The sequence below is a fragment of the Coregonus lavaretus genome (genome assembly GCF_964263955.1).
Source record: "Coregonus lavaretus genome assembly, chromosome: 10".
In the NCBI taxonomy this organism is placed as follows: Eukaryota; Metazoa; Chordata; class Actinopteri; order Salmoniformes; family Salmonidae; genus Coregonus; species Coregonus lavaretus.
Genome location: NC_139997.1, coordinates 45,684,773 through 45,711,938, shown reverse-complemented (window position 1 = coordinate 45,711,938; position 27,166 = coordinate 45,684,773). Strand labels below are relative to the sequence as shown.

At 41.3% G+C, this 27,166-nt stretch overlaps 1 protein-coding gene across 1 annotated transcript; it reads right to left on the bottom strand.

Annotated features, from left to right (window-relative positions):
- Nucleotides 1–4,240: 4,240 nt before the first annotated feature.
- Nucleotides 4,241–25,806, bottom strand: LOC311135697 (polypeptide N-acetylgalactosaminyltransferase 9-like; the record flags this gene model as incomplete). Its single annotated transcript, XM_084169716.1, has 10 exons — nt 4,241–4,387; nt 4,502–4,669; nt 6,323–6,556; nt 6,676–6,861; nt 8,518–8,635; nt 8,823–9,020; nt 13,437–13,611; nt 14,235–14,401; nt 22,168–22,357; nt 25,566–25,806. 10 exons carry the CDS (start codon nt 25,804–25,806, stop codon nt 4,241–4,243), a joined length of 1,824 nt encoding a protein of 607 aa, XP_084025842.1.
- Between the last annotated feature and the right edge of the window lie 1,360 nt (nt 25,807–27,166).

The window sequence follows — 27,166 nt, the reverse complement described above, 5'->3', positions numbered from 1 at the left end:
CTCTCTCTTGAACCGCTGGCACAAAGCATACGTCAAAATTCGGCTTCCTCACATATCAAAATCAAACAAACTGAACAAGCAACTTCTCTGTATGCAGATGACATACTGCTCTACGTCGCAAATGCTCAGAAATCCCTCCAGCCAATAATGTCTATTTTCACAGCATTCAGCTCATGGTCTGGTTACAAGATCAACTGGTCAGCTCTACTACCTCTTAACTCAGCTATGGGAAGCGTGCAACTACCACCCATGATCCCAGTGAAGAAACAAATCACCTACTTAGGCATTACCATAAACCCCTCTATTCACACTACTTGCAGGAAGAACTACTTAGAAACCTTTCACAAGATCCAGAAATACATAAAAAGATGGTCCGCTATGGCCACTTCTTTGCATGCTAGAATCTCAATGATTAAAATGAATGTCCTCCCTCGTATCCATTTTATGAGTTCCATGTTATCAAATGGTATTTGTCACATGCGCTTAATACAACAGGTGTAGACCTTACAGTGAAATGCTTACTTACAAGCCCTTAACCAACAATGTCGTTTTAAGAAAGAATACCAAAAAAAATCACACATAAAAATACAATATAAAATAATACGAAATAAAAGTTACAAATATTTAAAGAGCAGCAGTAAAAATAACAATAGCGAGGCTATATACAGGGGATACCGGTACCGAGTCAATGTGTGGGGGCACCGGTTAGTCGAGGTGATTGAGGTAATATGTACATGTAGGTAGAGTTATTAAAGTGACTATGCATAGATAATAAACAGAGACTAGCAGCAGCGTAAAAGAGGGGTGGGGGGCAATGCAAATAGTCTGGGTAGCCATTTGATTAGATGTTCAGGAGTCTTATGGCTTGGGGGTAGAAGCTGTTTAGAAGCCTCTTGGACCTAGACTTGGCGCTCTGGTACTGCTTGCCGTGCAGTAGCAGAGAGAACAGTCTATGACTAGGGTGGCTGGAGTCTTTGACAATTCTTAGGTCCTTCCTCTGACACCGCCTGGTATAGAGGTCCTGGATGGCAGGAAGCTTGGCCCCAGTGATGTACTGGGCCGTACGCACAACCTCTGTAGTGCCTTGTGGTCGGAGGCCAAGCAGTTGCCATACCAGGCAGTGATGCAACCAGTCAGGATGCTCTCGATGGTGCAGCTGTAGAACCTTTTGAGGATCTGAGGACCCATGCCAAATATTTTCAGTCTCCTTAGGGGGAATTGTCATGCCCTCTTCACGACTGTCTTGGTGTGCTTGGACCATATTAGTTTGTTGGTGATGTTTACAAGCAGTTGCAACAGCGCAACTTTAGATCATTAGAACACATTCGCCAAAAGCCACAAAATACACTTGAATGGATTTCTGCAAATATGTAAACACCACGAGAGTCCTCTTACATTTGGGAACTTTACAGTCCTATTGCTCAAACAACCATGAAAAGGTAGGCTCTCTCGACCTCAGTTATGCACATCAACAACAACAAGATCAACAACTAATGCTAGCCAGAGCAAGATGAGCTAAAATCTAACGAAGGAACAATAGATAAACCCTCTCAAACTTTTTCAGCTAGTTGGCCATCCAAATTGCACTGACAAACGATGGGGAATTGTAGCCTCCATGTCCTTCTGCAGCTTGCCTGCCAATGCATGCTTGTCCCAACCAAGCAGCACATGATGACAATAATGCATCACAAATAGCCTAACCAAAACATTGGACTTAACTTTTTCAATACCTGGTTTGCATACCCATTGTTGTCTTAGTTACCCTATCGCTACTGATGTCATTCTTCTGTGAGCTGCTCCATTCCAAAACTAGTTGAGAGCTGCACACTCTTAATGCATGCAGATGATATTCCGCTGAAACTAGGCGGCGCGCATGTGAATATATTTCACGTGCTTTGAGATTGTGTAGGCTACTTTGTGCATGATTTCTCTATTGTACTACATAATTGATCAATTATATGCCTCCACTACACTACTTTGATACGCATCAATACCGATTAAGAAGTGAGTATACGCAATGCCCACTGAATAAGAAAGTGGGTGTATGGTTTATATCTGTGTATACCCTCCACTACACAACTGGCCCTTTAAGTTTTACAAAAAGTGCACACTCATACATGAGTGCGCTAGTATTACGGTTTCTGTCCTTTCAGAATCACGAACCTGTCACACACTGAAGGCCTATAGGTTCGCCACTGCGCAAACATGTCTATAATAGATATAAAGATATTGTATTCATGTTTCAAGAAAGGAGTGTATATATTTGGCCTGGCAAAGCGGTTTTATGCGCTGACTGAATGGAAGCTGGTAACTTAATTAATCGTTTTTTACTCCCCTGGTCTCGGATGGTCTCTGGAAGAAATTACGAGTCCTCACTGTCTGAGACCGAGTCAAGACCGTGTACAAATGTATCTGACACCGAGACAAGACCGAGACACTCAATAACTGTCTCGAGTGCTACAACACTGTTATTTACAATAAAAGACTCCAAAATGACACAATACATTATTTACCATTAATTTCTATTGGGCACAAAATAATCTGAAACACAACCAAAACCGCAAATGCATCCAAATACCATTAAATTAAAGCTGACAGTATGCACTTTAACCTCATAGTCATTGTATCATTTCAAATCCAAAGTGTTAGAGTACAGAGCCAAAACAACAAAATATTTGCTACTGTCCCAATACCTTTGGAGCTCACTGTATTTATTGTATTATCATAGAGTTACATTTTTATTATAGCATTTGCCTAGGTACTCACTTGGTGAAAGCCACAGGCCTTTAAAATGAAGGAATTCAATAACCATGTCTCTGTCACTAACAAATACAGTCATGAGTAGTAACTCTACAATTCACTCAATGCTTTACACCATACAGTGTTAAAACAAAACCCCAAAATGATATAATGTAACACTACAGGTGTTCATTTCTTACACTGAGAAAGTGTAACAGCATCAGCACTAAGCAAAGTGAGTCCAGTTTACTCTAAATCAGGGCTCTCTAACCCTGTTCCTGGAGAGCTACCCTCCTGTAGGTTTTCGCTCCAACCAGTTGTAACTAACCTGATTCGGTTTATCAACCAGCTAATTATTAGAATCAGGTGCGCTAGATTAGTGTTGGCACGAAAACCTAGAGGACAGTAGCTGTCCAGGAACAGGGTTGGAGAGGTCTGCTCTTAATCAAGTGTTATGTTTTACACTGTAGGTGTTACGTATTATTCTACAATAGAGCTATGCAAAAACCACAATCAAGTTCATTTGAACACTTTAAGCGTTGAATGGGGAGCACTGCAACAGTGTTAAATCTTTAACACTTTCAAAAGTGTTATTTGAACACCAGTTCAGTGGGACTCATATGTTTGTACAAATTGGTGCATTCACCTTATGATAGCCAGTGGGACAACCACCTTTTTTGGGGGGCTGGGGTAAGGGGGGGTAGAAGGATTACTTGATCCTATCCCAGGTATTCCTTAAAGAGGTGTGGTTTCAAGTGTCTCCGGAAGGTGCTGAGTGACTCCGCTGTCCTGGCGTCGTGAGGGAGCTTGTTCCACCATTGGGGTGCCAGAGCAGCGAACAGTTTTGACTGGGCTGAGCGGGAACTGTGCTTCCGCAGAGGTAGGGGGGCCTCTGCCTTAGGCAACCTCTGTAGTGGATATGGTACATTATATGGTTCTTCGTAGGGATATGTATCCTCCATACTTTTTGATGACTGACTCCCTAGTGGCGCAGTGGTCTAAGGCACTGCATCGCAGTGCTAGCTGTGCCATTAGAGATCCTGGTTCGAATCCAGGCTCTGTTGTAGCCGGCCGCGACCGGGAGACCCATGGGGCGGCGCACAATTGGCCCAACGTCATCCAGGGTAGGGGAGGGAATGGCTGGCAGGGATGTAGCTCAGTTGGTAGAGCATGGCGTTTGTGGGTTTGATTCCCACAGGGGGCCAGTATGAAAAAAATATATAATAATAATAATAATGTATGCACTCACTAACTGTAAGTCGCTCTGGATAAGAGCGTCTGCTAAATATGTAAAAATGTAAGGTGCTTGAGATGTTGAAGGTTGGTGTTAAGATGCTTGACCTTTCCAGGAGCAGACAACAGAGTCTATAGCCTCAATCCAAAGGAACACAATCTTTGTGAAGAGGATAGTCCAAGTCCTACAAGTTAAGGGTCCATGTCCCTTTGTACACTTCAGCTGGCCTGTACATGGTGTACCTCCATATTGAGCGTGAGACTGTCCTCAGTGTCGTGGAGGTTTTATCCAGTTCCTAATAGTCCACCTCTGACCAGAGTACCTCTGGACCACCAGGCGCAGGCCGAAGCTGGCCTCTTTAGACATCTCTACCTCCAAACAACGACCAGTGTCTCTGCTGATTATTGGACCATTCTACAGAGGGAAGAGGACCAAGCTGGGATTATTATTGTAGTATTAACAAGCTATATAGCTTTGGCGGGCAGGATTCCTTGTTTCCCCACAAGCCATGACATTTTGAAGTTTTACCTGAGTAAAGTCCCAAAGCCTCTGTGATGAGCGTGACACTCCCTCACATTTTTTTAGACTTGGCGTCCGCCCTCGTCCCTCGTCCACCAGACACTTGGTATTGGGCAGGAACGTAGTGGAGCCCAGGGGACCAAGCTGCAGAAGCCCCGCTGAGGTGTAACGGGCCAGCTAAAAAATAATGTCAATGCCAGGTAAACATCAATATAAAAGCTTTTACACAGATTCTTCCTATGCAAGCACCCACATAGTTGTTGGACAATACAAAACTTTTCGAAAACATCTGTACCTAGGAATGGTACATGTTATTGTGTATATAATACTTGAGCTGTCTCATGAGAAAGATCTTTCTTGATGCATTGAGTGCAAAACAAAGGTAAGTAATAGTACCTCTTGAGCTGAACAAGAGATATCAAACCAGCGCCTGCTCTTTCAACAACTGAAACACGACTACACAGTGGAAAGGCCATCTTGAAACGAAAGACGGGATATGACCAAGTAAGTCTTGAATCCAGCTCTACTGAACCTTTATCAAATCCCATGCAAGACCCGTCCTCCTTAGTTACTGTTGCAATGTCCCATACACTTTTGCTGTGTAATTGGCTGAAATAATAGCTAATGATAATGTAGCCTTGATATCATAGGGATGTGTGTGTGTATGTACATTCAACACCATATGTATATAGACAGTGAAGCAAAACTATACTCCAGCATTTTGGATTTGAATGTTTCATATTAGGTGACAGTATATAATGTCACCTTTTATTTGAGGGTATTTTCATACATTGAATGAAAGCACTTTATGTATTTAGTCCCCCCACTAGAAGGTGTATTATTGTAGTGTTGAATTAAAGTAGTAACATTTTTTGTATTTGGTCCCATATTGCTTGCAAGCAATGACTACATCAAGCCTGTGACTCTACAAACTCGTTGGATGCATTTGCAGTTTGTTTTGGATTATGTTTTGCCCAACAGAAACTGAATTGTGACTAATGACTGGAGTAATTTCTTTCTAAGTGAGTAGATAAGATGAAAAATGGGGGCATTCAGTACTGTCGCCGCATATGATTAAAAAAAAATCTAAAATCCAAAATGCTGGAGTACAAAGCCCCCAAAAATATGTGAGATTCACTTTCCAAATACATATGGTGTTGACTGTATGTTCCATGCTGATGAAAGCTCAATTGTTTATGAGCTTAATGGACCATACAAACCTTTGTTTGAGTGCATGTTTGATAAATGACACCCAGTGATCCTATCTGACGAGTTAATTTCACATAACTCCTAATATTTAATTTCATAAGCCAAAAGTTAGCTTCAATCCATTGACTGTCACAGTGAAGGGCACAGACGATTACAAAAGCCAGGGTTTAATTATTTATAGTGAACAACACTCAGGAAACTAGATGTCAGAGAGGATGTTGGAGCCCATCACAGGTGCTGCTGCACTATTATGAGTAGAGGGATAGCCTAACCTTACAGTGTATAATTGGCCTGTGTCAAGCATATTAATTTGGAATTCACAGAATTACCATGCTAAAGCAAGCTAGATAACATCACAAACAACCACTGTGAGATGAACAATGGAAGGGCTTGAAAGCAAAAGTAGAGGGATGGATGATGTATTGTGGTTGTGTGTGAGGGGGGCAGGGTGTATGGGGAAGTGATTTATGTTTTCTAATGTAAGCACTTGTGTAAGAGAAAACCAGAAGATCATATTTCCCCCAGCTATATTTAAACAGGTAAAATCCTGGGATACACCCTACCTGTTTCACAGTAAAAAAAAAACTGAATTTATAGTTCAACAGCAGAAGATCCCCTGACCTGAGATGTCATGCCATGGCACGGGTAGAGAATCGCACTGTTGTCATCATCTGGTCCTTGGTCTAAGCAATAGCCACTGGCCTTGCTGTTTCGCACCTCGCCGTAAGTGATGGTGTCGTTGTACACTCGCATCTCTGGATACACATTCTGCAAATACCACTGGAAACTGCGACATTGCAATTTCTTCCTCAAGGCGATTCTCTCAGAAACATCTCCAAAATCAACTCCAGGGTTCTGATTAGTTAGAAAACAATTCACAGCACCAAAAACAATGACCAATTAAGATCAGAAGTTAGTCGACGCAATTGAGCTGTAGAATATTGTTCCCCTTTAGGGAACTACACTAGACTCACATTGATGGGAATATTCCAGGCCATGTATACATGGGATTTGTAGTCATCCATCCACACCTCGGCTGCCCTCAAGGCATTGCGCTTGGCATAGTAATCAATGTCGTTGTTGTAGGGTTTCTTGGTGCGTTCAATGTGTGCCACCCGAGCACAAGGTAACACCTCCATACTCCCTCCGCACTGCCATACCTAAGCAATAACATAGACAGTTCAAGAAATAAATAAAAAAAGAAAGAAAGAAAGAAAGAAAGAAAGAAAGAAAGAAAGAAAGAAAGAAAGAAAGAAAGAAAGAAAGAAAGAAAGAAAGAAAGAAAGAAAGAAAGACCGAAGCCTTCCCTGAGCACAATAGAAATATAGTTTTGTATTCTAAAAAAGAATCTTGTTAAGATACAGTTGCAGAGGGAATTGAACACAGGCACATGGAGAGCTGTTAACAATCAGCAATTGCCTAGTTGCTGAATTGCTTGGACATTTTTCAGACAAAGGGCCACTTCATTGTGTGTATTATTATACTGTGCTAGTGGTGTTGCCAAAGAGTCGTTTTTTAGAGTACCTCTCCATACTCCAGCGCTGTGAGCACAGCACAGAGAGGTACCTCACAATAGTATTGTATGGCTTAAATCTCTTTTGATACAATCAACTGTCTCTCATTGAGTTTCTATTGTTGTGCTGGCTCACTCTCCCACTGTCTCTTCTACCTGGACCACATTTTTTGTATTTTATTCCCCTCTGACAGTAATAGGTGCAAACATGGCCTCTTCTTCTCCTCCTCTCCGTACCCGTCTCTCTCTCCTCCCTCTCTCCCCATCCGTCTCTCTCCAGCTGTCTCCTGTGTGTCCTCTCGTTTCCCGCACACTGCTTCTCACGTCATAACGATCATGTCTGGGGCAATGAAGTGTAAAATATGCCAACGCACCAGCCTGTGTGCCAGTGGGACACTGGTAGGTGACTGCAGTTCTGGATCACATTCAATTCTCACACTGGGACACAACTTCCACTCCAATGTCACTGCAGACTTTTTGACTGTCTACAAACCAAAATAGTCCTGTCTCCCAAAAACAATTAAAACTATCTCAGTAATATTTTTGCAGAGTAAAGGAATCCAAATGGGTACAGGTCTTTTGTGAAATAAATAATTCACAAATCACTTGACACAGAAATGTTTTTGGTGCACTACAAGGGCATGTTTTTGTTATTCAGCAGAATACCAGGTGGTGCGGTGCAGGATAACTTTCATCCATATTCATGCCAACTGGTCTCCCTGTACGCTTAGAGCCTAATGACTACTTAATGATGTCAGCAGAGCCACACAGAAAACATATTTACAACATGCAGGGAGAGAAGTTAGTCAGAACTGCCCCATATGTTTCAATAACAAGACATCGATGCCAAGTCACCGGAAACTATCAGGATGAAGTTATTTTTGGACCTCCTCAGGTCAATGATAGGATGGATTTTTCCATTCTGTTCGCTAGTAAAACTGAACTTGTTTTGAATCATACTTCTGATAATGGCAGCCGATTCCATTTAAAGATATTTAAATCTATTTGGATCACTCAAATGAAAATGGGGCCAAAATCAATTGAATAATTTGCTGCCGTTATGTTCATATTAAATCACACCCACATCCTTTATACTGTGACTGTAATTGAACTTCCAGCACACAAACACTTAAACTCTCCAGTCACTAAGACTTAATGATTTTCTTGCTCTATAATATCTTTGTACTCGGGTAACACATAATGCACCACAGGGTTTACATCTTACCTAGCTTAAACTAACGGATTACTTTACACAACATATTCCTCAGTTCTTAGTTTAAGTATGTACCAATTAGAAACTTACCCTCATGCCCAACTCAATGTTCTCTCCTCCATACACCTCCATGCCTGGGTCTAGAAGGCCAATATCTCTAAAGTATTCTCTGTTCACCACAAAGGAGCAACCAATCATGGCAGGGGTCCTGAATAGGAGAAATCACATCTTGTATAACTACACAGTACAGAAGCGAGTTGTAAAATATTGTATATTTTATGAATATGTTTTTCAAGCCCACATTTACTGTAAACAACATACATCAGAGTATTGCATCAGAGTGCTGCCAAAGTACCTGCCCCTAATAATATCTGAGATATATATTTTTCCCATACCTGATGGGGGCCGTCTGATCTCCTCTGTCCAGCCAGGCCTGAGGGGGGATGATGTACATACACCACAGGTCCCAGCTGTAGCCATGGGCTGCGTTAGCATACTGCTGCACCTCAAACGTGTTGTACATGATGTTGTCGATTGACGGGAGAATAATACGTGTTCGATCATCCCTGATTCTTGTTAGGATTGGCTCTGCCCTGTCAAAGGAGGAAAGGAACGCTACACTTTCACATGTGCATTTTTACATTTTAATGTCATCTAGGGCTGTCAAACGATTTAAAAATGTAATTGAGTTTGTCGCAGGATTTGCTGTGATTAATATACAAAAAGCATTACAACAATATTGCTGTATTGATTTTGTCCAAAGTAACGATTAGCAAAATCAGGTAAATTGATAAACACACTCAAAATAACTCAAAGTCAACTTCTTTTGACATAGCATTGTTGTTTTTAGCTGTATAGATTACAGGGTATTTTGAACACTTTCAGACAATGCAATAAAACATTTTTTTACACAAAAATTGCAAAAAGTTAACTTGAGTTAACTGATTAACTCCGACAGCGCTAATTTGAACATGTTAAACAGGATAAATAAGGAGACAGCGCTAGCTTCTCTGTTCTTTTCACTGAGCTTCTTCCAAAGGTCACTAACCAACGTAGGAAGAAGAGAGGCGTGAGCCTGCAGCAGTAACACCCCGAATGGATGGCTCAGAAATGAGAAATAATTATTTTTAACACCCTTTATTAAATAATAATAATAAATAATAATAATATGCCATTTAGCAGACGCTTTTATCCAAAGCGACTTACAGTCATGCATGCATACATTTTTGTGTATGGGTGGTCCCGGGGCTCGAACCCACTACCTTGGCGTTTCAAGCGCCGCGCTCTACCAGTTGAGCTACAGAGGACCACAATTATTATTATAGTTACCTTTTTACTTTATTATTATACTCAGGCAGGCTAAGTTACCTTTTTACAGAATTTCATTACAGAATTTGCAATTCCTATTCCATAGCAACATGTTAACACCACCTTTTCACATGTGAGGAGAATAGCACTATTTCACCACCACATGTGAACTTGCAATTCCACATGTGAAAGTTAGATTTTCACATGTGAATGTTCCTTACATGTGAAACTGAAAATACGATTTTCACATGATTGATTTTCACATGTGAAACTGCAAATTTGACATGTGTTTTCACATGTGAAACTGCATTTTTCACGTGTTTTTTTTGTAAGGGCGGACCTTTCCAAATAGTATTTGAGTACCTCTGCTGTAGATGTAGTGTACGTGCTGACATGATAGGAAAGCATGACAGTAAATCATGTTTCTGTCATCTCATCTGTTCCCAGGGGGAAAACGGGACCACCGCAGTCTGTTCAAGCATTTCATCATCATCAAAACATCCTGACTCCTCACTGCTAGCAGAGGGAGGTACACTTCTCATCTTTCCTTACACTTGACAGCTCCTTTACCATTTCACGCCTGTTCCAGAGATCAAAACCAAATCAGTGTTAATGTATGTATATAGCTAGCAGTTCTCTGTATTACAGCTGTAGTGAAACGCTCACGCTGATGGCCTCACATGGGACACATGGTTCTGTTTTTTCAGTGTAAACTAATTTACTGATGCAATCAGAGATCATTTTCCGTTGTGGTCATAACATTAGCAAAAGAGCACAAATAAGGAGTCTACATTTCACAGCTGCAATATCATTTTAGAACAAATAGGGATAACCTCTGAGAGTTAGTGTAACCTTTCCTGAATTAATTGCTCTTTCCAAAGTGGTGTGGTGACGATGGATTGCAGTGACTACTGTACCTCCTTGTCTTTCCATTACTGACGGAAAGGAATACCTCTGATATGTAAATAAGAGTGCTCTTCTTCTGTCAGACTGTCTTAAGACTCAGACGCACAAACACCATTTACATTTACATTTACATCATTTAGCAGACGCTCTTATCCAGAGCGACTTACAAATTGGTGCATTCAACTTATGATAGCCAGTGGGACAACCACCTTTTTTTTATGGGGGGTGGGGGAAGAAGGATTACTTTATACTATTCCAGGTATTCCTTAAAGAGGTAGGGTTTCAAGTGTCTCCGGAAGGTGGTCAGTGACTACGCTGTCCTGGCGTCATGGGGGAGCTTGTTCCACCATTGGGGTGCCAGAGCAGCGAATAGCTTTGACTGGGCTGAGCGGGAACTGTGCTTCCGTAGAGGTAGGGGAGCTAGCAGGCCAGAGGTGGATGAACGTAGTGCCCTCGTTTGGGTGTAGGATCAGAGCCTGAAGGTAAGGAGGTGCCGTTCCCCTCACAGCTCCGTAGGCAAGCACCATGGTCTTGTAGTAGATGCGAGCCTCAACTGGAAGCCAGTAGAGTGTGCGGAGGAGCAGGGTGACATGAGAGAACTTGGGAAGGTTGAACACCAGACGGGCTGCAGCGTTCTGGATAAGTTGAAGGGGTTTAATGGCACAGGCAGGGAGCCCAGCCAACAGCGAGTTGCAGTAATCCAGACGGGATTAGGACCTGTGCCGCTTTCTGTGTAAGGTAGGGTCGTACTCTTCGAATGTTGTAGAGCATGAACCTGCAGGATCGGGTCACCGCTCTGGATAAGAGCGTCTGCTAAATGACCAATTATTATTATTATTTTATTATTATTGATGTTAGCGGAGAACGACAGGGTATTGTCCAGGGTCACGCCAAGGTTCTTTGCACTCTGGGAGGAGGACACAATAGAGTTGTCAACCGTGATGGCGAGATCATGGAGCAGGCAGTCCTTCCCCGGGAGGAAGAGCAGCTCTGTCTTGCCGAGGTTCAGCTTGAGGTGGTGATCCGACATCCACACTGATATGTCTGCCAGACATGCAGAGATGCGATTCAGCACCTGGTTATCAGAAGGGGGAAAGGAGAAAATTAATTCTGTGTCGTCTGCGTAGCAATGATAGGAGAGACCATGTGAGGATATGACAGAGCCAAGTGACTTGGTGTATAGAGAGAATAGGAGAGGGCCTAGAACTGAGCCCTGGGGGACACCAGTGGTGAGAGCACGTGGTGCGGAGACAGATTCTCGCCACGCCACCTGGTAGGAGTGACCTGTCAGGTAGGACACAATCCAAGAGTGAGCAGCGCCGGAGATGCCCAACTCGGATAGGGTGGAGAGGAGGATCTGATGGTTCACAGTATCAAAGGCAGCGGATAGGTCTAGAAGGATAAGAGCAGAGGAGAGAGAGTTAGCTTTAGCAGTGCGGAGAGCCTCCGTGACACAGAGAAGAGCAGTCTCAGTTGAATGACCAGTCTTGAAACCTGACTGGTTTGGATCAAGAAGGTAATTCTGAGAGAGATAGCAGGAGAGTTGGCTAGAGATGGCACGCTCAAGAGTTTTGGAGAGAAAAGAAAGAAGGGATACTGGTCTGTAGTTGTTGACATCGGAGGGATCGAGTGTAGGTTTTTTGAGGAGGGGTGCAACTCGAGCTCTCTTGAAGACAGAAGGGACATGGCCAGCGGTCAAGGATGAGTTGATGAGCGAGGTGAGGAAAGGGAGAAGGTCTCCGGAAATGGTCTGGAGAAGAGAGGAGGGGATAGAGTCAAGCGGGCAGGTTGTTGGGCGGCCGGCCGTCACAAGTCGCAAGATTTCATCTGGAGAGGGGAGAAAGAAGTCAAAGCATAGGGTAGGGCAGTGTGAGCAGGACCAGCGGTGTCATTTGACTTAATAAATGAGGATCGGATGTCGTCAACCTTCTTTTCAAAATGGTTGACGAAGTCATCCACAGAGAGGGATGAGGGAGGGGGAGGAGGAGGGGTTTTCAGCAAGGAGGAGAAGGTGGCAAAGAGCTTCCTAGGGTTAGAGGCAGAGGCTTGAAATTTAGAGTGGTAGAAAGTGGCTTTAGCAGCGGAAACAGAGGAAGAGAATGTAGAGAGGAGGGATTGAAAAGATGACAGGTCCGCAGGGAGTCTAGTTTTCCTCCATTTCCGCTCGGCTGCCCGGAGCCCTGTTCTGTGAGCTCGCAATGAGTCGTCAAGCCACGGAGCAGGAGGGGAGGACCGAGCCGGCCGGGAGGATAGGAGACATAGAGAGTCAAAAGATGCAGAAAGGGAGGAGAGGAGGGTTGAGGCGGCAGAATCAGGAGATCGGAGGGAGAAGGATTTAGCAGAGGGAAGAGATGATAGGATGGAAGAGGAGAGAGTAACGGGAGAGAGAGAGCGAAGGTTGCGACGGCACATTACCATCTGAGTAGTGTTGGAGGAGTGTCTGAGTAGTGTTGGAGGAGAGCGAGAGAGAAAAGGATACAAAGTAGTGGTCGGAGACTTGGAGGGGAGTTGCAGTGAGATTAGTAGAAGAACAGCATCTAGTAAAGATGAGGTCAAGCGTATTGCCTGCCTTGTGAGTAGGGGGGGACGGTGAGAGGGTGAGGTCAAAAGAGGAAAGGAGTCTCAGTGTAATGAATTCCAGGCTTAAAATAGTACAGTATGTAGCTACATATTGGAGGTCATATATGAGTGTTGCACCTCAGTATTGGGAAGAATCTGCATTTGATTGATGATAATGCATGAGACTATTTTAAACTCCTTTTCAATCTGAGGGGAAATAAGAATATCTTTCTCACCATGCTGTGTTGAACTCAACATGTGCGTCAAAGAAGCCAACAACTGGTGCAGTGGCAGCTTTCCATCCAAGTATTCTGGCCCGTGTAAGTCCCTCTCGTCTGCTATTTCTAACAATCTTCACTAGGCCTGGATAATTCTTATTCACATACTGATCCAGGTTCAGCTTTAGGTCCACTGAAAAAACAAACAAATAATCAAGTGTTGGAGCTCAAACTAGAAAACAATCATTTCAGGTAAGTCTCTCTCTCTCTCTCTCTCTCTCTCTCTCTCTCTCTCTCTCTCTCTCTCTCTCTCTCTCTCTCTCTCTCTCTCTCTCTCTCTCTCTCTCTCTCTCTCTCTCTCTCTCTCTCTCTCTCTCTCTCTCTCTCTCTCTTACACACACACCCATACACACACACAGTCTTGTATAACTAACCTTGTGGGGACAAACAATTCAGTCCCATTCAAAATCCTATTTTCCCTAACCCCTGACCCTAACCCTTACCATAACCCAAACCCTAACCTTAACACCAAAACCTAACCCTAACCCTAACCCTAACCCTAAACCTAAACCTAGCTCCTAATCCTAAAACTAACCCTAGCTCCTAACGCTAAACCTAATTCTAACCCTAACACTAATTCTAACCTTAACCCTAAACCCTCTAGAAATAGCATTTTACCTTGTGGGGACTATCATAATGTCCCCAGTTGGTCCAATTTTTGTTCGTTTACTACTCTTGTGGTCCCCACAAGTATAGTTAAATACGTCCACACACACACACACACACACACACGCACTGTAAAAGCCCTTCACTTACCACTGTCACTGTTGTCGTCCACCAGGATGATCTCCTTGAGGATGTGTGCAGGTGTGTGATTGACCAGGCTGTGGATTGACCGTAGGATCACAGACAAGGCCTCGTTTACAAAGATGAACACCACTGTCATCTGAGGGAGGTCATCTGGGTAGGTCATCAGCTTGCACCTGTCAACACAATTTAGTGAGAAGCTGTCACATCAGTGCCCTAAACTCAAATGTTTTATTTTTTTATTTTTTATTTTATTTTATTTTTTGGGGGGGGTAGATCAGCTTAATATTGCAGATAGATTGTAACTTCTATCAATGTAATTGTCTGCATCACTTCCAATCCCCCATGTTTTTTATATATATACTCCCCTTTATTACTTTTCAACCCTGCCATCCTTTCCCTACTTGGGGTAAATTAGTGAACAACAATGCCCAGGCCTCTACTTCCAGCCTATACTTACTATCTACACCTTATGGACACAGTCAATTTTACAATAATTATATTTTAGTTTTTTTATTTTATTTTTTGCTCCTGAACTTCTTCTACTCTCAACCTCTCCGATCATTTTCATGATGTCCATCCGGTTTGCTTCTATATGCCATATCTTTCTTACTGTGCTCTTTCCCAAAAGCTCCCAACATACAACCTATATACTTATTATGGACACAGTATGCTTACATTATTAGTTATCTTGTTATTATTTGTTGTTATTTGTTATTAGTCCCATCCTTCAACTCCATTCAATACCTCCCATCTATCTCTTAACACCATCCATATAGGATTTCTATTTGCCATATATATTTCATCCGTACTGTGATGTTTTACAAAAGTTCTGAACCTTTCTATTCTCATTGCTTCTACAGATTGTGAATTAAAAATAAACATTTTTGCTAAAAGTATTATTATATTATTGATCGATTGACTATGACTTTTCAGATCACCCAGTAATGCTATCTGCAAGGTTAGCTCCAGGTAAATATTGCAATCCTTTAGCCATTCCTGGACCTGTGTCCAAAAACAAGCTACAAATGGACAGAACCAAACCAAATGATCTAATGATTCTGTCTCTTCACAGCAAAATCTGCAGAGCTGGGAAGATTGTATCCCCCATATAAATAACATTCTATTGGTAGCAAGAATTTTATATAATAATTTAAATTGAAAGATTCAAATTTTTGAATCCGGTGTCGTTTTGCGTGTCAGTTCATAAACACTATGCCATGGGATCGGTACGTCAAAAATCTCTTCCCAACTATTTTGCAATCTATATGGGACGGCTGTCAATCCTTTGGTCCTTAAGTGAAACTGATATACTTTTTTATTTATCACAGTTTTCCTTAACCAATTATGTTCTTTAATGCAAGGCCGACAGACAAGTTCCTTACTTTCTCCCCCTTCCACTTTCCTCTTCCACTTTTGCGGTAAGGCTGCAATTATTTGGTTGTAATTTTGGGTAGAGCAGACATTTCCATATGTTTTTGTTAGCTGCATAACTCCACCAGTCCTACCGATGATATCATTTACGAAGATTATACCTTTTTTAAACATTCTGTCAAAAAATAAAGTTTTTTTGTCAATTAGTATATTTGAATTTAACCACAATATTTGTTGCATTATTTGTTCTGTCTTTTCTGGAGGATTCAATTGAAATTGCAACCAACTTTCTATGGCTTGTTTTAGAAATAGTGATATTTGGGAGATGATTTCCTTTTCAAATAACTGAAAATGAGTTGTTGTAATCTCAATAAAGGGAAAAAGGCCTTTCTTGAACATTGGGTGAGACAATCTTACTAATTTGCTTGAGAACCAGTTCGGATTTAAGTATAACTTTTGTATGACTGAAGCTTTTAGTGATAGGTCTAATGCTTTAATATTTAATCATTTCTGTCCTCCGAATTCATATTCATTATATAAATAGGCCCTTTTAATTTTGTCTGGCTTGTCGTTCCAAATAAAATTGAATATTTTTTTCTCATATAATTTAAAAAACTGTTCGCTAGGCGTAGGCAAGACCATATGCAAATAGGTAAACTGGGATAATACTAAAGAGTTAATCAGGGTGATTTTTCCACAAATTGACAGGTATTTTCCTTTCCATGGTAGTAAGATCTTATCTGTTTTTGCTAACTTTCTATAAAAATGTATTGACGTGAGATCATTTATTTCCTTTGGGATATGTATTCCGAGTATATCCACATCACCATCAGACCATTTTATTGATAAACTACATGGTAATGTAAAAATTGTATTTTTTAGTGATCCAATACGTAATATACAGTGGGGAGAACAAGTATTTGATACACTGCCGATTTTGCTGTAATTTGTATCGTAGGTACACTTCAACTGTGAGAGACGGAATCTAAAACAAAAATCCAGAAAATCACATTGTATGATTTTAAAGTAATGAATTTGCATTTTATTGCATGACATAAGTATTTGATCACCTACCAACCAGTAAGAATTCCGGCTCTCACAGACCTGTTAGTTTTTCATTAAGAAGCCCTCCTGTTCTCCACTCATTACCTGTATTAACTGCACCTGTTTGAACTCGTTACCTGTATAAAAGACACCTGTCCACACACTCAATCAAACAGACTCCAACCTCTCCACAATGGCCAAGACCAGAGAGCTGTGTAAGGACATCAGGGATACAATTGTAGACCTGCACAAGGCTGGGATGGGCTACAGGACAATAGGCAAGCAGCTTGGTGAGAAGGCAACAACTGTTGGCGCAATTATTAGAAAATGGAAGAAGTTCAAGATGACGGTCAATCACCCTCGGTCTGGGGCTCCATGCAAGATCTCACCTCGTGGGGCATCAATGATCATGAGGAAGGTGAGGGATCAGCCCAGAACTACACGGCAGGACCTGGTCAATGACCTGAAGAGAGCTGGGACCACAGTCTCAAAGAAAACCATTAGTAACACACTACGCCGTCATGGATTAAAATCCTGCAGCGCACGCAAGGTCCCCCTACTCAAGCCAGCGTCCAGGCCCGTCTGAAGTTTGCCAATGACCATCTGGATGATCCAGAGGAGGAATGGGAGAAGGTCATGTGGTCTGATGAGACAAAAATAGAGCTTTTTGGTCTAAACTCCACTCGCTGTGTTTGGAGGAAGAAGAAGGATGAGTTCAACCCCAAGAACACCATCCCAACTGTGAAGCATGGAGGTGGAAACATCATTCTTTGGGGATGCTTTTCTGCAAAGGGGACAGGACGACTGCACCGTATTGAGGGGAGGATGGATGGGGCCATGTATCGCGAGATCTTGGCCAACAACCTCCTTCCCTCAGTAAGAGCATTGAAGATGGGTCGTGGCTGGGTCTTCCAGCATGACAATGACCCGAAACACACAGCCAGGGCAACTAAGGAGTGGCTCCGTAAGAAGCATCTCAAGGTCCTGGAGTGGCCTAGCCAGTCTCCAGACCTGAACCCAATAGAAAATCTTTGGAGGGAGCTGAAAGTCCGTATTGCCCAGCGACAGCCCCGAAACCTGAAGGATCTGGAGAAGGTCTGTATGGAGGAGTGGGCCAAAATCCCTGCTGCAGTGTGTGCAAACCTGGTCAAGACCTACAGGAAACGTATGATCTCTGTAATTGCAAACAAAGGTTTCTGTACCAAATATTAAGTTCTGCTTTTCTGATGTATCAAATACTTATGTCATGCAATAAAATGCAAATTAATTACTTAAAAATCATACAATGTGATTTTCTGGATTTTTGTTTTAGATTCCGTCTCTCACAGTTGAAGTGTACCTATGATAAAAAATTACAGACCTCTACATGCTTTGTAAGTAGGAAAACCTGCAAAATCGGCAGTGTATCAAATACTTGTTCTCCCCACTGTAGTACATTTGTCATAATTTGGTTGTAATCCAGAGAGGTTAGAAAATGTATCTAGATCCTCTATGAGGCTGTGGAGGGATTCTAGTTGTGGATTTAAAAGAAAACATGAATCATCAGCGTACAATGACACCTTTGTTTTTAAGCCCTGGATTTCTAATCCTCTGATATTATTATTGGATCTGATTTTAATAGCTAACATCTCGATGGCCACAATAAATAGATATGCCGATAGTGGACAACATTGTTTCACTCCTCTTGACAGTTCAAAACTTCCTGAGAAATAGCCATTATTTACTATTTTACACCTAGGGTTACTATACATGATTTTGACCCATTTTATAAGAGATTCTCCAAAATTACAATGCTCCAGGCATTTATATATAAACCCCAGTCGTACTTTATCAAATGCCTTTTCGAAGTCTGCTATGAATAGCAGGCCTGGTTTCCCATATTTTCCATAGTGTTCTATTCTTTCCAATACTTGCCTTATATTATCTCCAATGTATCTTCCATGTAAAATTGATTAGAATGAATAATATCCGACAATACCTTTTTTATTCTATGCGCTATACATTTTGCTAGAATTTTTGCATCACAACATTGAAGTGTAAGGGGCCTCCAATTTTTTTAATGGACTGGATCTTTATATTTTCCACTTGTATCCTGTTTCAGTAATAATGAGATCAGACCTTCTTCTTGAGTGTCAGATAATCTACCATTTACATAGGAGTGGTTAAAACATGCTAATAACGGTCCTCTTAGTATATCAAAAAAGGTTTGGTATACCTCGACTGGTATGCCATCCAACCCTGGAGTTTTCCCAGACTTAAAGTCTTTAATTGCATCCAGAAATTCCTCCTCTGTAATTTCATCTTCACATGAGTCTTTCTGTATGGCTGTTAATTTGACATTATCAATAGAAAAAAATCTCTACAATTAGCTTCAGTTAGAGGAGATGGAGGCGACTGAAAAGAAAACATATGCTTAAAGTACTTTGTTTCCTCCTTTAAAATATAATTTGGTGAATCATGGGTGACTCCGTCAATTGTAACCAGTTTCATTAAGTTATTTTTGGTAGCATTCCTATGTTGAAGATTAAAAAATAATTTTGTGCATTTTTCACCATATTCCATCCAGTTTGCTTTATTTTTATAATAAATTACACTTGATCTTTCTTGAATAAGTTTCTCTATTTCTTTTAGTTTTTCCTCTAATTTATTCTGAGCCTCTATGTAACAGTTTTTATTGCGATCTATCTGCTCTGTTAGACTTTCTATTTCCTTTGTTAGTATAAACTCTTTTGACCTAAATTGCTTTTGTTTTCGAGATGAGTACTGAATTGCATGGCCTCTAAAGGCACATTTAAAGGTGTCCCATACAATAAGGGGATTTGCTGTACCTATGTTATGTCGGAAAAAGTCAGTTATAAATTCCTTTGTTCTAATTATAAATAAATTATCATCCAATAGGCTTTGATTAAATGTCCAATATCCTCGCCCACGTGGAAATTCAGTAAGAGTAATGTATATGCCAATTATATGATGGTCCGACCGCATTCTGCCCCCTATCAACACTTTTTTAACTTTTGGTGCCAACGAGAATGAGATAAGAAAGAAGTCAAGACGACTAGCTTGATTCAGTCTCCGCCATGTATATCTCACTAGATCAGTATATTTAAGCCTCCATATATCTACTAGTTCTAATGTATCCATGACATTCACAATTGTTTGTGGTGTGATTTCCTTTACGGTCCATTGAGCTATTTAAAACAGTATTATAATCCCCCACCATAATAATATTGTCTTGAATTGCTTGCAGGGTTGATAATTTATTATATATATTGTCAAAGAATTGTGGATCATCATTATTTGGTCCGTAAAGGTTAATGAGCCATATCTGTTTATGGTCCAATAACATATTTAAAATAATCCATCTACCTTGCGTATCTATTTGGACAATTTGCACATTCGGAATCGAAATTACTATTAATTAATATCATCACCCCTTTTGAATTTCTTTGCCCATGGGAGAAGTATATATCCCCCCCCCCCCCCCCCCCCCCCATTCCTTTTTCCACGCAACTTCATCTCGAATTGTTGAATGAGTTTCCTGTATACAATAGATATTATATTCCTTCTCTTTGAGCCATGTAAATATTGTTCTACTTTTGTTATTATCAGCTAAGCCATTAGAATTATAACTGGCTATACTTATTTCACCATACACCGTAATGAGATACAAGTTTCAAGTCTATTTATCATTATATATGTTTGTAAATTAACCAATAAAAAATACCGTAATGATTGAGTGTCCATATAGCTGTACCATGATATTTGCACTGCTACTAAGTAACCCTTCAATTGTTCTCTACTAATTCCCCCGCTAAAGCCCCTCCCCATCCCAAGTTGAGCCATCATCCCAGTGATCAGCATCCCACCCACGTCCCTCCGGATCCCTAAGGCCCCAAGAGGCCAGGACCCATCCATCGAAAACAGAAGCAGATTAACCGCCAAAAGCATTTCCAATGCTGTCACCTCTATATATATAACTCTTTTTTTTATTTATTATGCATATCCTATTTTCCATCATTATCAATTAATATGCGTAATAATGTCGGCAGTTCATGCGTAGGATTTTAACATATAACCCGGATTGCCATTGTATTACATTTAATTTATTGACAAGCAATTATTATCCTAGCAAATAATTCCCGTGGTCCATCCCATACCCCCCCCCCCCCCCCCCCCCCCCACCCCCCAACATCCCCACACCCCCACAACAGATGCCGGACAAACACACACGCACATACTCACATACTCCAACACACTCAACCCCCCTCCTCCACAATCCACCATAAAATCAGATACTCAATGGCTGTTATATCCCAGAGCCCAACTCAAGAAAGAACATGATTTACGAGTGCACATACAGTTAAAGCTGATTGAGAAAGCTTGCAGATTGAGCAGAAATTGACAACAATGTGAGATTTGATTAATATACTTAATCTATGTCAAGTCCTAGGTGATGGAGATCAGATCCACCCTCTTCACCTGAGACACAAACACTCTGATCCCCTGTTGTAACCATTTCCCCAAGCATCTCCGTGCGGTCAGACCTTTGATTATTTTGTGCCACCTGGGCCACAATGATAAACCCCCTCTCTGATTGTCCGAGTGTGACCCCCTCCCCATGGGTTACTGCAGCCAGTGTTGCCAGCACTGCCACTACCTGGGTGGGCGTACCCCACAGGAATCCCCACTGGCTAGGTAAAAGGTCGTCAAGGTTCTCATTAGCAGCTTTGAGAATTTCCTTGTATATTATGCTCCCCCATCAGGGGGCTCTGGCTTTGTAGGACCAACCCTGCCAGGCAGGCTCAGAATCTTGAGGGGGTGTTGCTGCTCAAGTAGGTCTCTGACCGCATTTATTTCTCTGTTTAGGCTGCATACTCACAGCAGGTCCATAAAAGAGATGGGAACTTCTCTTTGGTGTATGGGTCGCTCAGGTGGGTGTCCAGGTTATAGGGTTAGGGATCTTTCCATCATGATAGGACAATAAAAAATTTGATTAGATGTATACTATATTTAAAAATGTATATCCCTCATCTACACAAAATTGAAAGCTCTCTCTCACTACCCCTGCTCATAGACCCCCGTCAGCTCTGGGACATGCAACCATTTCCCCTCTCACTCACTTAACGCTGCACCTCTTCAAACACAAAAATGCACACCACATGGTTGACTGCGGAAGAAATGTATGGACCCGCATCCACATCTGCCGCAAGGGGGAAAGGACGCCAGAGAGAACACAGGACCAACCACAACAACCATCCGCCAAAACAACAACCTCCCGCCAAAAAAGCCATGTTCTAATTATTTGTATTTATGTATTGTATGTATTATTCTACTTGTTATCTTTTCTTGTTATATCGTTTTATCCTTTTATAAAATACTATACTTACTATAAATGTTATTTAATATTACAATCCCTATCATTGCTAGTATCGGGTGCTCCATTATTCGACTCCTCTATTACAATTTTTAAACTCAAATGTTACTTTCTGGTTTTCAAGCTGTGAGGGCAGGGTTTAGGACCAACTTTTTCGGCCTGTAGTCCGGAATGGATCTATCCAGTGGGATTTGATTGCTCAGCTGTGCGTTGTAGCCATACTCTTCATACTTTCCCCCATCTGGGTCACGGACAGGGTTTCTCAGGGTTGCAGGGGTCCTGGCCTGCCCCTGTCTCAGACCCACTTGTCCCTCCAGTAATCCAACCGACTTTCCCAGCCCTGTGGAAATTCAGAGGAAAATGTCAGACTCATTTTGCTGTCTGAGGTGCCCCTGGATCACAAAAGCAAGCAAGCTGTTACACCTTTCATCTCAATTTGTCAATAATTTTAACTGTCTCTTTTCTGTTGAGAAACTATACAAAATGTGAGCATGAATTGGAGAGTTGGCAATTGAAGTGTAGACAGAGGAAATAATTTACATGTCTACTGACAGCACCTTCCCTGTTAAAGATAGGATGACGTTGGATGAAATAATACTAAAAGTCATCTTTAGAAACTCCCAGTCTGACTGACAAACAGGAGAGCCAGGTAGAAGGAAGCTCAAGGTTGTTATTATTATTCTTTACATAGACTATACTAGTGGAGAGGAATACACAAAAAGGGGACAGGATGATTGACTTGTAATTTCAGTAGAATGGCTTATACTGTCAGTATTACAGCAGGACCTGGCATCTTGCTAATCCATCTTCTGAACTGATTATGCATTTAAACACTGATTATAAGTGTCAAAGTGACATAGTTGAAACTTAATTATTGCATGAATTAATTGATTAAATTAGCTTGTCCCTTGAGGTGGATTTTAGAAAGCAAATGGATCAGACAAACACCACATTGGATAATGAAGATGAATCAGTAAATGTGGTATACAGATGTAGGACCTTAATTTGACCTATATTGTCACAGTACAATAATCCTGCATCAACAGGATTTGAACGTTTAGTCTATAATGTTGCTTGATCGGTGGTTAGGCCATTAGCTGGCCAAAAGTAGGCTACATGAACAGTGCAATACTGTTAATATAACCGTGTGTTACAGTGCAGGTTTTCAGTGAATTTATGTAAATCACGAAGTCCATCTGCATATCCTGCGGTTCAGGAAAATTATCTGCAACAAAAGAGTGATCAAATTAAGATCCTACATCCTTAATAGTCAAACCTGCTGCAGAAATGTCACCATCTGGCTTGAATTTCATCCCTAAGGCCTGATATATAAACGTTATATCTGATATATAACCTGGCAGTCAAGTTTGATCCTTCTCTGTCCTTTAATGCCCATATAAAACATATCTGCAAAACATTATTTGTCCATCTAAGAAACATCACCCAGCTCAAACCATCGCTCTCCCAGCCAGATGCAGAGAAACTCATCCACGCCTTCATCGTCTCCTGGATTGACTATGGCAACGCTCTGATCAGGGCCATCCAGCCAAATCACTTTAGAGGCTACAACTTCTCAAGAATATTGCTGCCAGAGTGCTGACCAGGACCAAGAAGTCATCCAACATCACCCCCATCCTTGCTGAACTCCACTGGCTACCGGTCAACTACTTTAAAATCCTCCTCCTAGTGTTTAAAGCCTTGAATGGATTGACTCCCACCTACATCAGCGACCTAATTTCTATCAATGAGCCACCTCGCACTCTCCGTATTATGAGGGACAGAGCCTTCTGCTCCCTTGCCCCTCACCTATGGAATGCTCTCCCTGACCATCTGAGAGCTGCTTCATCAATCGGAACATATAAAACGGGCCTTAAAACCAGGGGCGCAACTTTGGTTTTAGAAGTGTGGGGGGGGGGGGGGGGGGGGGACGATATATATATATATATATATATATATATTCGTTTTTTTCCAGTCGGATTAACACTCCAAACAGCCTACCCGACCACTCAGAGGCGTCCGCATGGTCCTAAAGCACACCGTTGCCTCGTTTTGTATCACATTCCAATGATAAAACTAGAGGGGGACAAAAATGCAATTTCAGAATGTGGGGGGGACATGTCCCCAGTGAAAGTTGCGTCCCTGCTTAAACAACACATTTCTACTGACTTTCTTTCTTATAGTCCTAATCTGGAAAGTCATTTTAGGATTTATAATTGCTATTTCCTGCCTTGATTCTAAATGTATGATGTTTACATTGTATTTTTTATATATATATATATATATATATATATATATTCGTTTTTTTCCAGTCGGATTAACACTCCAAACAGCCTACCCGACCACTCAGAGGCGTCCGCATGGTCCTAAAGCACACCGTTGCCTCGTTTTGTATCACATTCCAATGATAAAACTAGAGGGGGACAAAAATGCAATTTCAGAATGTGGGGGGGACATGTCCCCAGTGAAAGTTGCGTCCCTGCTTAAACAACACATTTCTACTGACTTTCTTTCTTATAGTCCTAATCTGGAAAGTCATTTTAGGATTTATAATTGCTATTTCCTGCCTTGATTCTAAATGTATGATGTTTACATTGTATTTTTTATTTTATTATCATTGTTTGTATTTTTGCCTATGTAGAGCTTTGAGACAACACTGTAATGAAAAGCAGTAAACAAATTAAATGTATTATTATTGATTTATTATTATATAACCTCAGGACAGTGGGGTATAGAGATTTCTTCTTGGGTGACTTTGTTATTCATTGATTTTAGTCCTTAGTCCTTGTGCAGCAAAAGAAGAGGTGATATTTCAGGATAACTAGACTAAGAACCATCAATTAAGGCTGACACACCATCCATCCTTCTAAACTGCTTGGTAATGGATTTTAATTATGCTCCACAAAGACAATGTTATTCAATATTTTAGGTGCTAAAAAGAGGGGCCATGGACATTACCCATGGAGAGCTATTGGATGTGCAGGCTTTTGTTTCCAGACAGTCCTCTAAAACACTTCAGATTCAGCTAATCAAGGTGCTGATGAGCACCTTATTAGTATCTCTCCAGTAAGAGTGTTGGCCACCCCTGATCTAGTAAAAAATATATAATTATGGCCAATCACACAGTCTATATACTGTAATAGTGTTAATTATCCACAATTATATGTTATATAAAACAAACTATAACTCTCCATATGGATTAGACTTGTATAATGCCAAACTTTTGGAAGAAAAACAGAGCCCTTTGTCTAGGTTATTTTGGGATGATTGAAAAGCAGGGTAGACATGTGGCTGAAGGTGATGCTGGGAATGGTACTGTAAATATGGATGAGGTAGATGCGGGCCTGTTTGATCGGTTATTCCAAGATAAGAGAAGTACGAAACCCATGGGTTATATGACAGCTGAGATGTAGCAAATCCACGAAACAATGTAAAATGCATGATTTACTCGAAGCACTATACAATTAATGAATAAAGCACTGACATGGGGTGAAATGAAGTTACACCGAGCTGACTCTTGATGTTCATGATCACATCGATCAATCATTTACCGTTTAATTGATGGTAGACCACGTCCTCAAGATGCTCAAGCCTCTGAAGAATAGCCTGCTTGTCCACAAAGTTAGTGACTTTTCCATTTCTATGGTTAGATCTTTGCTCAGTGGTCCTGCCGTTTTTCCTGAATTCCTCTGAGCGATCCTGAATTCTGCAGTAAATCGAGAACAGTATAATGCCCACAAACACGCAGATGTTTACAGTCAACAAAGTTTTTATCCGCCGTGCCCCAGCCATGAAACCGAGGGGAAAACTACAGCATCTACCCGTGAAAGATAAACACGCACACTCCAAGTTTGGTGACCAATCTTTGTGTATGTGTATGGGCACGTATTCTCATCATAGGCACCGCGCAGAAAATTATCTGTCCATTCATCACCATCACCCTCGCGGCGGGGATTATAGTAGGCAAGAAGGCTGTCAAAAACAATAAGCCAATGTAGAATCACATTTCCATTCTATTGCCCAGGGCATCCTCTCCAAAGTGGTCCCAAGACAGAAGATATTGTCGGGCGAACTCCTGCCCCCCAATTGATTGCTTACTCAGCCACTGATTGCTTACTCCTTAGCAGCATGGCAATATATCTCGTTGCCAGTTGTACAATCGAGGACAAAAGAAGCGAGAGTAGCCTAGGCTAATACCCCATCTGGTTTCCCTCAGTCACCCCACTTAAGATGATTTTATAAAATCATGAACAAACACCAAGGCGTTGCTAATGAGAAGTGAATGTAATCCTTAATCGCATTTTATCTTGCTCGCTTGATGAAGACTGTTAAGTAAAGACAAAAAGGGCTGACATATGCTACCAGTAACCAAGGTATGTCTGATATCCGCCCGATGCAATGTTTCTGTACAGAGAGACGGAAAGCGTTCTTGTTACAGGTCTCGGTCTCTCTCTCTCTCTCTCTCTCTCTCTCTGTGTGTCTCTGTCTCTCTCTCTCTCTCTCTCCATCTCGATCTCTCTCTCTCTCCGTCTCTTTCTCTCCATTGACTGGCTGTGATGCTTGGAAGCCACATTCTCACGAATAGCCCTATTACAGTCAGTGTTCAAAGCTGACCAAGATTTGAGGTAACAATTTGTTTTAATCAGTTGAGGTAACAACTTGTTTTAATCAGTTGAAGTAACAACTTGTTTTAATCTGGTGCAATTTGTAATTTTGCAGCTCTGACTATTTGAATTTGTATTTGTATTTATTATGGATCCCAATTAGCTGCTGCCAAGGCAGCTACTCTTCCTGGGGTCCAGCAAAATTAGGGCAGTTATACATTTTTAAAAACATTACAATACATTCATAACAGATTTCACAGCACACTAAGTGTGTGCCCTCAAGCCCCTATTCCACTACCACATACAGTGCCTTGCAAAAGTATTCATCCCACTTGGCGTTTTTCCTATTTTGTTGCATTACAACCTGTAATTTAAATGGATTTTTATTTGGATTTCATGTAATGGACATACCACAAAATTGTCCAAATTGGTGAAGTGAAATGAAAAAAATAACTTCTTTCAAAAAATTAAAAAAAATTAATAACGGAAAAGTGGTGCGTGTATATGTATTCACCCCCTTTGCTATGAAGCCTCTAAATAAGATCTGG